General features: G+C 46.5%; 1 protein-coding gene across 2 annotated transcripts; it reads right to left on the bottom strand.

Annotated features, from left to right (window-relative positions):
• Window positions 1-1,916: 1,916 nt before the first annotated feature.
• On the bottom strand, window positions 1,917-16,577 carry ubxn4 (UBX domain protein 4). 2 transcript variants are annotated; one of them, XM_069725191.1, is made up of 13 exons: window positions 16,389-16,577; window positions 15,610-15,712; window positions 14,384-14,412; window positions 13,243-13,361; window positions 12,698-12,827; window positions 11,580-11,697; window positions 10,933-10,987; window positions 7,709-7,873; window positions 7,185-7,312; window positions 5,161-5,263; window positions 4,617-4,748; window positions 2,901-3,118; window positions 1,917-2,372 (listed from the first exon to the last, which is right to left on the bottom strand). In XM_069725191.1, exons 1-13 carry the CDS (start codon window positions 16,468-16,470, stop codon window positions 2,234-2,236), a joined length of 1,521 nt encoding a protein of 506 aa, XP_069581292.1. In that variant the 5' UTR covers window positions 16,471-16,577; the 3' UTR covers window positions 1,917-2,233. The 2 variants fall into 2 exon arrangements, with proteins under 2 accessions (XP_069581292.1, XP_069581293.1); XM_069725192.1 differs by having other exon boundaries at window positions 2,901-3,115.
• Window positions 16,578-16,606: the final 29 nt, after the last annotated feature.

Genomic DNA, 16,606 nt, shown 5'->3' with positions numbered 1-16,606 from the left:
GTAGCAGTACCGTCAGACGTCCTGTATATCAGAGTGAAGACATGATGACTGACAGGTACTTCAGGATCACGGAAAATTCTTCATCATTGTTGTATCTCAAATTGTTGTCCCCAATAGTTTTCCCCGAGTCCGTTGATAGAAGCAGTATTTAGGCAGTTACCGGTTTTAGTTGATTTTTATTAAGCGTAGTTTACAAGATATCTTGGAGAGCCCAACATCAACCTGAGGTCTCTTTGTTGGGTTCTGCCACATACAGATCAAGCACACACTTTTATACAGTCCTGGGCATGTTTACTTAGAGCTAATGTATAACCTCTCGTACTGAGCCTGTTCTACTTACTTCCTCCTTTCACTTACTTATTTACTAGTCTCATGTCTTGGTGATTACTAGTTCAATGGTTTTCTATACCATTTATAGAGTTGTTATCCTATAGTTGGACTCTTGAACTCTCTCTTCCCTGTTTCACAACAGGTACACCCAACAGTCAGTCACGCTCCGTATTTCGTACACGTGCTAAATTCCTGCATAATCAATGTGTTCTACCATGATTACAGCCAACATATATTACAAGCAATGTGTTATACAATGATTACCGTCAGTACATATTTTGAACGTACATCATATGAGCCCACATATGCTTTAATCAGATCTATATTCCACATCATCCATCCATCTTCTTCCTCTTAGCCGTGATCGGGTCTCGGTTGCAGCAGGCCGAGCAAGCTGACCCAGACTTCCCTCTCCTGCAACATCTTCCAGCTCCTCCTGGGGGATCCCGAGGCATTCCCAGGCCAGCTGTGAGATATAATCCCTCCAGATGTTCTGGGTTTTCCCCGGGGTCTCCTGCTAGTTGGGTGTGCCCGGAAAACCTCCAGAGGGAGGTGCCCAGGAGGCTCCCGATCCACCTCAGCTGACTCCTTTTGACGTGAAGGAGTAGCGCCTCAACTCCAAGTTCCACCTGTCGATCTCCCGCTTCATCCCAAGCTCACTGGTGAACAAGACCCGAGATACTTAAACTCCTCCACTTGGGGCACCAGGAGACCTCCTCACTGACCTCCTCAGTAACCTCCTCACTGACCTCAATAATCACACCAGACATCCTTACTGATCTCCTCAGTAACCTCCTCATGACCTCCTCACTCACCTCCCCAGCAATCTCACCACTCACCTCCTCACTGATCTCCTCACTCACCGACCTCACCGTCCTCCTCACTGACCTCGTCAGTGACCTCACCTCCTCACTCACCTCACTTCACTGATCTCCTCACTGTCCTCTTCCCTCACCTCCTCACTGATCTCCTCACTGTCCTCCTCCCTCACCTCACCTCCTCCCTTACCTCCTCACTGATCTCCTCAATGATCTCAGTCCTCCTCCCTCACCTCCTCACTGTCCTCCTCCCTCACCTCCTCAGGATGGAGGATGACATCATCTCATCAGATAACCAAACACACAGACAACTGAAGATTTCATGAAAAACAAGCTGCTTTAATTCTTCTTAAATGATACAGTAGTCAACATGTAAAAACACACCCTGGCAGGTGTGTGTGTGTGTGTGTGTGTGTGTGTGTGTGTGTGTGTGTGTGTGTGTGTGTGTGTGTGTGTGTGTGTGTGTGTGTGTGTGTGTGTGCGTGCGTGCGTGTGTGTGTGTGTGTGTGTGTGTGTGTGTGTGTGTGTGTGTGTGTGTGTGTGAGAGAGAGAGAGAGAGATCTCCAGCAGCTGCAGATGATCAGTCCTCTGCCAGCGGCTGCGAGCTGAAAGATTTAAACATCTAAAAGAAAAACATCTTCATTCCACTGACAGGTAATCATCCTGATGTCAGCCAATCAGGTGTTACAGGTAATGGGAGGAACATACAGGTAAACCAGGCTCAGATCACAAGGTGTCAGGTCAGTGGAAACAACCGTCAGATACAGGCACCTGTATCTGATACCCGAGACAGGTGGACACGCATCTGACTGTGTCTGAACAGAGCAGACAGACAGTCAGGTAGGTGTCCACCTGTCTCAGGTCTCCGCCCACAGTCCACACTGTAAGCTGAGCCCGGTTTAGACCGGATGATGTCATCAGCAACACAGACAGTCAGCTGATGTCTGATCTAGCCATGCAGGCGGAGCAGGACGATGCTGAACACGAGGAAACAGAAGATCAGCTGTAAGTGCAGAAGAAGTCTCCAACTGAACTACTTCACAGCAGGAGAGCGCGGGGGGGGGGGGGGCACCGCTGCCGGCGCTCTACATCTGCTGGGTGGAGTTCCCATTCCAGGTGTTGTTGTCATCCTCGCTGTCCTCCTGAGTCCTGAGCCGGCAGATTTTGCCGTCTTTCTTGAAGTCCTTGGGCCGGTTCTCCAGAGTGTGCTTGGAGACGGATTCTCTGAAGAGACGCAGACCAACAGGACGGTGAATGATCAACTGGAAACTCTTCTTACACATGAATCAGAGGTTTTTCTATAAAAAAAACATTCATTTTAAAACCTCAGTGTGAGAGTAGAAGGAGTCACCTGACGGAGGATGACTAACTTTAACTGTCTTTACCACCGCTGTGAACTACTGGACATCACAACTACATCTACTGAAGGAGAATCCTTCAAACACTTCTTTATAAAATTCAACAGGTTTGTTTGCTTGAAGCTCTCATCATCAGTGGGACTGTGATTAAGACCATGTGACTGTTACAGAGCTCTGGATTGGCTGTCAGCTCTCACCGGTAAAGACATCAAACCGAGGAGCGTTTCTTTTTACTGCTGATTAACATTTGTTGTGATGCAACAAGTTCACAATAAAAACAACCACAAACAGACTCTCACCTTGTGCCTAAAAACATAAAGGTCAGAGGTCACGCTGAGAGAGTTTCAGTCACATTTAATTCGAGCTTTATTTCCTTCTGGAAAATGTCCCTCACCTCTTGGCTTTGCTGGAGGCTGATGTTGAGCTGCTGTAAGAGTTGGACTGCTGGGAGGAGCCTCTGGATGGCGCTGCTGCAGAAGGGGGCGGGGCTGTAAACAGGAAGGAGCTGATGAACTTCCAAACCGCCAGCAGAGGGTAGAGGAGCGTGCCCAGAACGGCCCACATCCCCCCGCCGGAGGACTGGACCACCGCGTTGGAGGGCCGGCCCGACTGCTGAGGAGGATGTGGAGACGGGACGGTTAGACAAAATCCAAACTACACTGAATGCAGCACCACACACAGCGACATGAAGGAGGATCGGACCAGCACACGTCTGTTCAGGACCGACTCCCTGACACAGGCTCTGGCACATTCATTTAGAAATAAAATTATAATGACAGCATTAAAGTGTCATCTATAATCAGTTTCCATCAACACAGGAGGAACTGAGAGGTTTTAACTCCGACAGACAGCTGAGGGTTCAGAGCAGGTGACAGACAAACTGCATCCTGTTTAATGGGAGGAGTCTGTTTGGAGGTGTCTTCTACCCTGTGAACACGTTTGACAGATGTTCCTCTATTTATGTGACGTGCAGCCTGTCGTATGATTAATCTTCATGGAGGAGGAGGGGACATCATGTCCTACATGGACACTCAACGTCCACAGTAATGATGCTGTACTCGTACACAGGACCTGCCTCTCTGCTTGAAGTAGGGAAGAGCCCTTTACCACCCTGACAGGGAGGTGATAAATCAAGCACACCTGTGAGCAGAAGGAGGTCATCAACAAAAAGGAAGCATGGAGGAGACCTGAGGAGCAGTGAGAGGGACTGAAAAAGGAACTATTCAAAAGTATAATTCTGTTTCTGGAGTTAGTCGCTCTAGGAAAGAAAGTTTTGTATGTTTTTCAAGTAACAGAGCTCTGGATTATCCCAGAACCGCCTGGACTGCTTTGACCTCTCCTGGAGACAGAGGCCTGCAGCAGGTGGACTGAGCTGGATCAGCTCCCTCTTGGACCTGTGTGACTGCAACTGAGGACCAACTGATGTATATTTTCAATTCTTAAATTGATAAGGTAGAATTTATTTTCCTGTCTGGCACCCAACTATTATTTAGATTATTTTATTATTAATCTATTTAGATAAAACTACGCTACAATGTACAGCTGGGACACTTTGATCCATCTCACATCAGAAGATGAAAGCTGTTGAGATGAGGACTGAAGGAGGACACCTGGTGGTCAACTTCAGTGATGTGGAAGTGGTGGTCAACTTCACTGATGTGGACCTGGCAGTCTACTTCAGGGATGTCGACCTGGGGGTCTACTTTAGTGATGTCGACCTGGCGGTCTACTTCAGGGATGTGGACCTGGCAGTCTACTTCAGGGATGTCGACCTGGGGGTCTACTTTAGTGATGTCGACCTGGTGGTCTACTTTAGGGATGTCGACCTGGGGGTCTACTTTAATGATGTCGACCTGGGGGTCTACTTTAATGATGTCGACCTGGTGGTCTACTTTAATTATGTGGACTTGGTGGTCTACTTTAATTGTAGACTTGGTGGTCTACTTTAGTGATGTGGACCTGGTGGTCTACTTTAATGATGTGGACTTGGTGGTCTACTTTAATTATGTGGACTTGGTGGTCTACTTTAATGATGTGGACCTGGTGGTCTACTTCAGGGATGTGGATCTGGTGGTCTACTTTAGTGATGTGGATCTGGTGGTCTACTCACCGGCAGCAGCACGATGGAAGCACTGGGAGCCAGCTCCAGCTCCAGCAGCGTCTTGTTCAGGTCTTCACTGGTGAACTCGCGGCGTGGGAACATGGTGGCCAGGGAGAAGTTCCCGTAGCGGTTTCCCACTTCCTGACACAGAACCAGAATCAGAACCAGAAGGTTTCACAGAGCGTGACATAAAAGGGTGAGGTGATAATCATATTACTGTCATCATGGTTGAACAGAGAGAACGTGTGTGTGTGTGTGTAATAAACAACAGGGTCAATTCAACAACAACTGGACCACAGCGCGCCCTCCTGGCTGAACCACACAGCTGCAGCACAGTTCAACCCTCCCCAGACAAGACATGATGATTATTATATTTATGGCAATGAGCCCACATTTATTTATTTATAATACATGAAATGTCCTCAGAGGACCAAACAACCCTGGAAGATGATGATGGAAACAGAAGTCAATGGATGTTAATACCTGTTTCTGACAGGAAGATGGATAAATATGAAGATTTAAGGAGACAGTATGATAACAACATGAGTCAGACCTGAACAGCAAAGTGACGAGCCTCCTGCAGTCTGCTCTGGGACGGGAACTGGTTTGTGAAGGAAGAGCCGTCAGGGAGCCGGAACTGGATCCTGGCTATGGTACTGATCACGCACAGACACACAACACACAACTGTTTGGATCGTCTGGGATTCATCTTTAAATCAGGCTTCACAGTCTTTGATGAATTTGTCGATCCTCTAAACAACTGATTGAAAAATGCTTCATTCCTCCTGAAGAGTGATGAGATTTTATCTAAGTGTCTCCTGTAAACCTGCAGCTTTCAGTCTGTCAGAGTGAATAAAAGTGTGAACAAAGATGAATCATTTCTTCTTCTACGATGATTCTCGAACAGATTTGTTGGTAGAATTTTTTTTTATAATAACTGAGTTCTAGAGATATTTCAGACAGTTTTCTTGAATTAGTGTCACACGTGTTCAGTGTTGTAATCAGTTATTGAGGCTGTTTAAATGGAGACCAGTGGTTTCTGTTATCATCGTGGTCACCACACTGAACATGGAGCAGAGAGATGATGATAGAGCAGCATGTTGAAGGCTGGAAGAGCATCTCCAAGCAGCTTCATCTTCCTGTGACAGTGGTTCAGTGTGAGTATTTATCTTCTGAGTATTTACAGAGTGAGTATTTACGTTCTGAGTATTTACAGTGTGAGTATTTACCTTCTGAATATTTACAGTGTGAGTATTTACAGTGTGAGTGTTTAAGTTCTGAGTATGTACAGCCTGAGTATTTACAGTGTGAGTATTTACCTTCTGAGTATTTACAGTCTGAGTATTTACAGCCTGAGTATTTACATTCTGAGTATTTAAAGTGAGTATTTACGTTCTGAGTACTTAGGTTCTGAGAGTTACATTCTGAGTATTTACGTTCTGAGTATTTACAGTGTGAGTATTTACAGCGTGAGTATTTACCTTCTGAGTATTTACGTTCTGAGTATTTACAGTGTGAGTGTTTAAGTTCTGAGTATGTACAGCCTGAGTATTTACAGTGTGAGTATTTACCTTCTGAGTATTTACAGTCTGAGTATTTACAGCCTGAGTATTTACATTCTGAGTATTTAAAGTGTGAGTATTTACGTTCTGAGTACTTAGGTTCTGAGAGTTACATTCTGAGTATTTACGTTCTGAGTATTTACAGTGTGAGTATTTACAGCGTGAGTATTTACCTTCTGAGTATTTACGTTCTGAGTAAATAGAGTGCGAATATTAACCTTCAGAGTATTTACAGTGTGAGCATTTACCTTCTGAGTATTTACAGTGTGAGTATTTACCTTCTGAGTATTTATAGTGCGAGTATTTACAGTCTGAGTATTTACAACCTGAGTATTTACATTCTGAGTATTTAAAGTGTGAGTATTTACGTTCTGAGTATTTAGGTTCTGAGAGTTACATTCTGAGTATTTACGTTCTGAGTATTTACAGCGTGAGTATTTACCTTCTGAGTATTTACAACCTGAGTATTTACAGCCTGAGTATTTACAGTGTGAGAATTTCATTTCGGAGTATTTACGTCCTGAGTATTTACAGTGTGAGCATTTACCTTCTGAGTATTTACAGTGTGAGTATTTACAGTGTGAGTATTTACCTTCTGAGTATTTATAGTGCGAGTATTTAGTGTGAGTATTTACAGCGTGAGTATTTACCTTCTGAGTATTTACAACCTGAGTATTTACAGTGTGAGAATTTCATTTCGGAGTATTTACGTTCTGAGTATTTACAGTGTGAGCATTTACCTTCTGAGTATTTATAGTGTGAGTATTTACAGTGTGAGTATTTACCTTCTGAGTATTTACAGTGTGAGTATTTACCTTCTGAGTATTTACAGCCTGAGTATTTACGTTCTGAGTATTTAAAGTGAGTATTTAGGTTCTGAGTATTTAGGTTCTGAGTATTTACAGTGTGAGTATTTAAGTTCTGAGTATTTACAGCCTGAGTATTTACAGTCTGAGTATTTACAGCCTGAGTATTACAGTCTGAGTATGTGTGCCTCCCTGACTCATCTGTGTACCTCCTCTCCCTGACTGCTGCCTCCTTCCTGGCCTCCTGTTCGGCCTGCCTGGCCTGCAGCATGGCCATCTTGGCAGCCTGGTCCTCCTCCTGGTTTTTAGCGTAGCGAGCTGCTCTGTCTGCTCTGTCCTGCAGGACAGAGAGAGGTGATGAGGATGATATGTCAATTAGAGGCCTCATGTGAAACTCTTCAGCATGTCTGTCCTGGAAAGGTACTGTTACTGTTAAGGTACTGTTACAGTTACTGGAAAGGTACTGTTACAGTTACTGGAAAAGTACAAGTACTGTTACTGGAAAGGTACTAGTACTATTACTGTTACTGTAAAGGTAATTTTACTGTTACTGTAGAGGTACTTTTACTGTAAAGGTACTAGTACTGGTCCAGGTAACAATAAGAAGTTATCAGGGTTGGTCCTCCCTCATACATGGCACAGAGAGGACTGCCCTGAATGTCTCAATGACCAAACAGCAGCTCCACAACAGTTTGTCACATGGTAAAGGTAGCAGAGAGAAGGAGGAGGTTACCATGGCGATCTGCTGTTTGACCCGCTCCCTGGCAGCCTTCTCCTCGGCCTTCTCTCTGTTCCTCTCCTCCATGAGGCGCTTGGTCCTGTCATCTTCCTGTTTCCTCTTGAAGTCCTGCATGTCCTTCCCCACCTTCCTCCGCTCCACCTCCTTATCGACTTCTTTCTGAATCACAGGCACACACAGGGAGGTCAGGCTGGAGGGAGGCATGAAGTATCTACTCTAACAGACGTTAGGATTTTTTCCATGATAACAAATCACCTGTAAAATGAAAAACAAAGTAATAATGGTGAGAAAGGAGGCTGTTGCATCATTACACAACCTGGAAGTAACCAATCACATTGCTGGTCAGTCGTCGGCCTGCTGTCTACATCCAAACATGAACCAAGTCTATGAGCTGCTTCTGTATCTTTTCAACTATTCTGTATACAACTGCAGCTACTGAGTATTTTCTTCATGAATTAAATCTGCTGATTATTTTCCCGTAGACTCTATCTAACCCGTAGACTCTATCTAACCCCGTAGACTCTATCTAACCCGTAGACTCTATCTAACCCCGTAGACTCTATCTAACCCGTAGACTCTATCTAACCCCGTAGACTCTATCTAACCCGTAGACTCTATCTAACCCCGTAGACTCTATCTAACCCCGTAGACTCTATCTAACCCCGTATCTAACCCGTAGACTCTATCTAGACTCTATCTAACCCCGTCTCTATCTAACCCGTAGACTCTATCTAACCCGTAGACTCTATCTAACCCCGTAGACTCTATCTAACCCGTAGACTCTATCTAACCCCGTAGACTCTATCTAACCCGTAGACTCTATCTAACCCCGTAGACTCTATCTAACCCCGTAGACTCTATCTAACCCCGTAGACTCTATCTAACCCGTAGACTCTATCTAACCCGTAGACTCTATCTAACCCCGTAGACTCTATCTAACCCCGTAGACTCTATCTAACCCCGTAGACTCTATCTAACCCGTAGACTCTATCTAACCCCGTAGACTCTATCTAACCCGTAGACTCTATCTAACCCCGACTAAACCCGTAGACTCTATCTAACCCCGTAGACTCTATCTAACCCCGTAGACTCTATCTAACCCCGTAGACTCTATCTAACCCCTCTATCTAACCCCGTAGACTCTATCTAACCCCGTAGACTCTATCTAACCCCGTAGACTCTATCTAACCCCGTAGACTCTATCTAACCCGTAGACTCTATCTAACCCCGTAGACTCTATCTAACCCGTAGACTCTATCTAACCCGTAGACTCTATCTAACCCGTAGACTCTATCTAACCCCGTAGACTCTATCTAACCCGTAGACTCTATCTAACCCCGTAGACTCTATCTAACCCCGTAGACTCTATCTAACCCCGTAACCTATCTAACCCCGTAGACTCTATCTAACCCCGTAGACTCTATCTAACCCCGTAGACTCTATCTAACCCCGTAGACTCTATCTAACCCGTAGACTCTATCTAACCCCGTAGACTCTATCTAACCCCGTAGACTCTATCTAACCCCGTAGACTCTATCTAACCCCGTCTCTATCTAACCCGTAGACTCTATCTAACCCCGTAGACTCTATCTAACCCCGTAGACTCTATCTAACCCCGTAGACTCTATCTAACCCGTAGACTCTATCTAACCCCGTAGACTCTATCTAACCCGTAGACTCTATCTAACCCCGTAGACTCTATCTAACCCCGTAGACTCTATCTAACCCGTAGACTCTATCTAACCCGTAGACTCTATCTAACCCGTAGACTCTATCTAACCCCGTAGACTCTATCTAACCCGTAGACTCTATCTAACCCCGTAGACTCTATCTAACCCCGTAGACTCTATCTAACCCCGTAGACTCTATCTAACCCCGTAGACTCTATCTAACCCCGTAGACTCTATCTAACCCCGTAGACTCTATCTAACCCCGTAGACTCTATCTAACCCCGTAGACTCTATCTAACCCCGTAGACTCTATCTAACCCCGTAGACTCTATCTAACCCGTAGACTCTATCTAACCCGTAGACTCTATCTAACCCCGTAGACTCTATCTAACCCGTAGACTCTATCTAACCCCGTAGACTCTATCTAACCCCGTAGACTCTATCTAACCCGTAGACTCTATCTAACCCCGTAGACTCTATCTAACCCCGTAGACTCTATCTAACCCCGTAGACTCTATCTAACCCCGTAGACTCTATCTAACCCCGCAGACTCTATCTAACCCCTCTATCTAACCCGTAGACTCTATCTAACCCGACTCTATCTAACCCCGTAGACTCTATCTAACCCCGTAGACTCTATCTAACCCCGTAGACTCTATCTAACCCCGTCTCTATCTAACCCCGTAGACTCTATCTAACCCCGTAGACTCTATCTAACCCCGTAGACTCTATCTAACCCCGTAGACTCTATCTAACCCGTAGACTCTATCTAACCCCGCAGACTCTATCTAACCCGTAGACTCTATCTAACCCCGTAGACTCTATCTATAGACTCTATCTAACCCCGTAGACTCTATCTAACCCCGTAGACTCTATCTAACCCCGTAGACTCTATCTAACCCCGTAGACTCTATCTAACCCCGTAGACTCTATCTAACCCCGTAGACTCTATCTAACCCCGTAGACTCTATCTAACCCCGTAGACTCTATCTAACCCCGTAGACTCTATCTAACCCCGTAGACTCTATCTAACCCGTAGACTCTATCTAACTCTATCTAACCCCGTAGACTCTATCTAACCCCGTAGACTCTATCTAACCCGACTCTATCTAACCCGTAGACTCTATCTAACCCCGTAGACTCTATCTAACCCCGTAGACTCTATCTAACCCGTAGACTCTATCTAACCCCGTAGACTCTATCTAACCCCGTAGACTCTATCTAACCCCGTAGACTCTATCTAACCCCGTAGACTCTATCTAACCCCCTAGACTCTATCTAACCCGTAGACTCTATCTAACCCCGTAGACTCTATCTAACCCCGTAGACTCTATCTAACCCCGTAGACTCTATCTAACCCCGTAGACTCTATCTAACCCCGCAGACTCTATCTAACCCCGTAGACTCTATCTAACCCGTAGACTCTATCTAACCCCGTAGACTCTATCTAACCCGTAGACTCTATCTAACCCCGTAGACTCTATCTAACCCGTAGACTCTATCTAACCCGTAGGATGTGTACTGAAGACATCAGTCCTGTCTCCTTACCTCCTCCTCTCCTTTCTTCCTCTGCTCTCGTCTCTCCTCCAGTTTCTTTGTCAACCTGACAGGACAATAAAACATGAACACTTATCTTCAGAAAATCAGTGAGACACCAATACATCCATCACCTTAAACCCGGCCCACTACAGCCTCATTGGGCCTAGTACCTGGTTCAGACCAACCATCCCCTGACTGTCAGGAGGGCTAACAGGACCCAGAAGTGTCCTCCTGTGTGGGTCCAGCTCCCCCTGTGATAAGAGGAGCTGCTGATGTTAAATCTGCAGCTGAGTGAAGTCTGGTCTGACCTGTAGATGTGGATCCATCCTGACTGCAGCATGTGGAGGTATTAGAGACTGATGTCAAAAACATCTGCAGCTCTACTGATCAATATTCACCTGATAACCAGGATGTTTATCTACCATTCACCTGCAGAGGAGACGTCTTCACAACGACAGGAACATTTACTCTGTGGACCACACTGAGCTGGACGTGTGTGCGTGTGTGCGTGCGTGCGAGTGTGTGTGTGTGTGTGTGTGTGTGTGTGTGTGTGTGTGTGTGTGTGTGTGTGTGTGTGTGTGTGTGTGTGTGTGTGTGTGTGTGTGTGTGTGTGAATGAGTGTGCGTGCGTGCGCGCGCGTGTGTGTGTGTTCCTACCTCTCCACCTTGGAGTCCAGGTTCTCCTCCCTGTCAGTCACCTGACCTGAAGATGAATCCTCAGCTGCAGACTCAGCGGCTGCAGAGCTGCCACCTGCCTGTGTCCTGGAGACGGATGCTGTGGAGAACAGAGCTCAGTGAACTTACTGTGACACCTGGTCAGTGTAAAGAAAACAAAGTGTTTCCATACTTGGTTTCTCCATGCTGTCCTGTGTTCCACGTACTGTAGTGCTGCTATGAACACTGCCTGCTCTCACTGAGGACAGGAGGTTAGGATGGAAGACCTGTGCAGCTAGTTCCCTTTCAGCTGGCCTGCTGCAGCTGCAGCACCACTGAGGGAGGTCTCTGTACTGGTGATCTGTGTCCGAGGTCTCTGTACTGGTGATCTGTGTCTGAGGTCTCTGTACTGGTGATCTGTGTCTGAGGTCTCTGTACTGTGATCTGTGTCTGCCTGCAGCAGACACGCTGCACAGTGAACACTTCCACTGATCCTCCACACCTCCTCTGGCACAGAGCCCACAGCCAGCCCAACATCCCCTGCTAAGACTCATAGTGGAGAACACAACCATCGAAGACATTCTGTCCACCATGTGGACAGAGACAGAGGGAGACGACATCGACTTCGCCTGCCCAGCGGGAAGAAGAGAGCTGACGAGAACTGTTTCAGAGCTGCTGCCTGTCAAGGTGAGGGAGGTTCTGGAAGCAGTCGGAGGGTCAACGATGGAGGAGGATCACGTGTCCTGGGAGAACCACACACTTCCTGTCCATACGACCCACTTCCTGTTCATACGACTCACTTCCTGTCCATAGGACCCACTTCCTGTCCATACGACACACTTCCTGCCCATCCGACACACATTACCTTACAGGTACCAGCAGCAGGTAGTTTCCACTGCAGTCAGACTGTGTTTATAAAACATGTTCTCAGACTAACTGAATACCAGGTGCATCAGAGCGACTCACACTCCACAACTCTGACTGAACAGAAACAGAACCATGTGAGTTCTGACCTGGTTAAAGTCCTGACGTGGAGGAGCGGTTCTACTCTACAGCACCTGTGACTGGGCCGAACGTCCCCACAGTGATGTCAGGAGGCTCTAGGATCCATGTGCACTCACCTGTGGCTGCTGCTGGTGCTGCTGCAGGCTCTGCGGCCACTGCAGGAGCTGAGACGGGTTCTGGTGCTGTGCTGGTCTCCACTGGATCAGGTGACTGTGGTGGAGCTGTCTGGACCTCCTGAGAGTGCATCTGTCAGAGAACAGGAGTAAGCAGCTGGACTCAGTGATCTTCCGTGTATGAACGTCATGACAGCATCTCTTCACAGATAGAGAGGGGAGGGCGGGTGGATGGGGGAAGGGGGAGGTCTTCGGAGGGAGGTGAACCTGTCTGAAAACAGCTGATCTACGTCCTGACAGCTTCATTTCTTTCAGTGGAGGAAGTGAAAAGCAGCAGAGTTAAAGTTCAACGTATGAACTTCTCTTCACTTCAGTGTGTCATCAGCACACATCTGCAAACAGCTGTACACATGAACCACACAACATGAGCTGCAGGTAAACGTCAAGACCAGGTCACCGTTACACAAAATAATCACAGCTGGGTGTCGTCAAAATAATAAAATAATATATCATAACTATATTTGAAATGAGGCTGTTTGTTCTTGTACCTGCTGAACTCCGCTGATCCTCTTCATCAGTTCTGCAGCAGACACACTTCCTGCGATGACCTCAAGAGGCATTCCGTTGTCTCCGATGAAGAAGCTGGAAGGGATGCACACCACCGGGTCTTCACACGGAGCGGGTTAAGGAGGAAACTGGCAGCAGGACTGAACACATGAAGGTTCATTTCCACAGGTTATAGGAGATAATAAGAGTCACAACGCTGAGCTGAAGAGTGAGAAGTCTGACTCTATGCACCTCCTGGTGAACAGTGATGGAGTCACGTTGTTCTGGGACAGTTTACCACGACTCTCCTTCTCAGCAGGCCGTTATTCTAATGAACATCAGAGGCAGCAGGTCAAACACCCCGTCACTGCCTCAAGGTTCAAGAGAATCACAACAACCAGTCAGGTGTCGGGTCGGTGGAGGGATGACTTCACGGTGCTGCACACAGCAGGAGCGCCAACAACCTCCATCAGCAAGTATTCAGAGTGATTGATCGACATCAGCACGTTAATGTGACCACTGGTATGTGAACATCTATGATGTCACCATGGAAACCTGAAACTGGAGCAGAGAAACATCAGACTTTGGGGAACAGATCTTCAACATGTTTTCAACGTGCTGTGAGCGGCGTGTTGTCATGTTGGAGAGACTTCAGATCAAACTGTGTAAACGGTCAACAGAGACCCTCGAAATGTTCAGAAAGTCTACGGCGATGAAGCAATGAGCCGGGCGAGGTGTTCTGATGACATCACTTTTCAAGAGGGGCGGAGCTTCACCGACCGAAGAAGGATCGTCCGGTCAGGAGACACCAGGTGGGTTTTCTTTGTGTCACAGTGAATTCGTCCCCCAGAGTCAGACTGTCAACACCGTGTTCCACTGGGACCTTCTGAGGGGAACATTCACTGTGAACCACCTGAACTGTAGCGCCATGGCAACAGGCTTCTCCAACACGACAACATGCTGTGAGCGGGTGTGTTGAAAATGCTGTTCCCCAAAATGTGATGTTGCTCTGCTCCAGCTCCATGGTGACATCACCCTCCCATCTACTGTCCAATGCATCAATAATAAGTGTAGTGGACGAACAGTCATCATCTGTCAGTGGAAACACCAACCTCACCAACAGGCAGAACAACAGAAGGATACAGAACTGGGAGAACTGCACACACGTGTCACTGGAGAAAAAGAGAGGCAGTTGATTGATTGACATGTGATAAAGGTAGAGTGGTCAGTTGTTAAGAACAACACACTGCTCGACACACGTGCAACAACAACCACAGCTGGGAGAAGACTTGTGAACGCATCAGGCAGTAAAGTTTCAGTCCACAGCAGAATGCATTGTGGGTGTTTGAAGGTCACTGCTGGCGTCGGTCAGAGCTGCTGACACTGACAGTACGAGGTAGCATGGTTTGTAATGGTTGACATGGAGACGTCTGGGCCGCACTCAGTATATAATGATAATAATAATAATAAATATATATATATATATATATATATATATATACATATATATATATATATACATACATATATACATGTATATATATATATATATATATATACATATATATATATATATATATATATATATATATACATATACAGTGAACCCTCGCTATAACGCGGTTCACCTTTCACGGTCTCGCTGCTTCACGGATTTGCATCGTGCATTGTGTTCTGCATTCTGATTGGCTAAACAGTCTCTCCGCTTCTTCTCTACCTGTTTGTCAATAACGTTGCGGTTTAATATGTACACGTACGTAAAACAGTTCGCCAAGTTTAAGTTTGCAAATTCTCTTGCAATTTCAAGTTTCTCTAAAACCCATAATGTCGACAAAACGTTCTGCACCGACAAAGGCACTTGCGGCAGTGAAATACACGTGAGTCACTATTTGTCCTACTGTACTTTGTATTTGTTTTCATAATCATTTTTCATTTCCTCCCGTTCTAATCCAATGACTCGGGTCGCAGTGGGGCGGTGCCGATCTCAGCAATTTGAAGCCTTCAGTTCGTATTGATGATTAAAATTATTATTTTACAGTACAGTAGTTATTTGTAAAAAAGACATTTATGCAGTACTTTTATTTGTTAAACAAATGCTTGGGCCTGTAAAAAGGTTTTGTTCTTTGGTTTCAATGTATTATGGAGTATTTCATTGTATAATAATTGTAAAAAAAATAAAGGTTACTACTTCACGGATTTCACCTATCACGGTTTCTATTTGGAACGTAACCCCCGCGAAAAACGAGGGTTCACTGTGTATATATATATATATATAACAACAAGTGAACCCGACCTGAAAAGACTGTAGTTCATTGACTTGAAACGTGAGAGAGGTCAAAGGTGAGTCCTCTCTTCACCTGTGTGTTTACCTCTTGGCATCGACTCTGATGGCCACGCAGCAGTTGTGAGCTGCCTCTGACACTCTGTCGTCCTCCCAGCTGGACATCAGCTGCGCTGACTGTTCATCTTCCCCTGAGGACAGACACAGGGACAGCATGAGACACATCTTCCCCTGAGGACAGACACACGGACAGCATGAGACACATCTTCCCCTGAGGAGACATAGGGACAGCATGAGACATCTTCCCCTGAGGACAGACACAGGGACAGCATGAGACACAGCTACCTGTCCGTACAGCCGTGTCCACACAGCTACCTGTCCATACAGCCGTGTCCACACAGCTACCTGTCCATACAGCCGTGTCCCGGCCCGGCAGGACAGCCAGCGGACACCACACCGCTCACTGGAGCCGATGATGCAATCACGACCCGATCAGACTGCTGACCTCTGAGCCTCCGGGGCCAGAACCAGGCTGTCCTCACCTGTCCTGTCAGTAACATGACGGCTGTCACTTAACTCATTAGTGACGTCACGGAGCTGGCCGACAGAAAGCAGTTATCTAACGCTATGGTCGGTTAATCTGCTGGCTGTTAGCACAATGTTAGCCAACGATGAGTATTCATCATATTCAGGTTTCTATATTTTTCCGTCTCTGTGCTTCCAGCTGTCATTTTCCTCTAATGTGCGTCACGACTCCTTTGATTTGTTTGACAGCAGCTAGGCTATGCTAACTGGCTGCAGCTAGCCACGGCTAGCTGGCTAGCCCGCAGGCTAACGGAGGCTAGCAGGCTACTGCTGACACCGTACCTGTGATAACGACGACAAAGACGAAGCCCCGCTGTTTAGCCGAGTTAATGGCGTCAGGAATGGAGCCCTCAAACCAACGCATCTTCACCAGCCGTGTGTTCTGTCTCTGTTTGGTGACGCCGTCGACCAGCTAAACTACATCAATAGAGCCAAGTCAGCCTTGTCTCTACTTCCGGTCCTGGAACGCAGCTGATCAGCTGGCGCGAGTCACGGGTCAT

Source organism: Brachyistius frenatus, unplaced genomic scaffold, assembly GCF_029030835.1.
Source record: "Brachyistius frenatus isolate BFR_SWC_R1_liver_20210118 unplaced genomic scaffold, ASM2903083v1 Contig_413, whole genome shotgun sequence".
Taxonomy (NCBI): domain Eukaryota; kingdom Metazoa; phylum Chordata; class Actinopteri; family Embiotocidae; genus Brachyistius; species Brachyistius frenatus.
This window is presented reverse-complemented; position numbering and strand designations above follow the sequence as displayed.

Bases quoted from the DNA above. Each gene is read 5' to 3' on its own strand.
- ubxn4 (XM_069725191.1), bottom strand. From the start codon at position 16,470: ATGCGTTGGTTTGAGGGCTCCATTCCTGACGCCATTAACTCGGCTAAA. The intron at 11,698-12,697 runs GTGAGTGCACAT...TGTTCTCCACAG, and splicing joins AGCACCAGCAGCAGCCACAG to CATCCGTCTCCAGGACACAG. The intron at 7,313-7,708 runs GTAACCTCCTCC...TCTGTCCTGCAG, and splicing joins TCAAACAGCAGATCGCCATG to GACAGAGCAGACAGAGCAGC.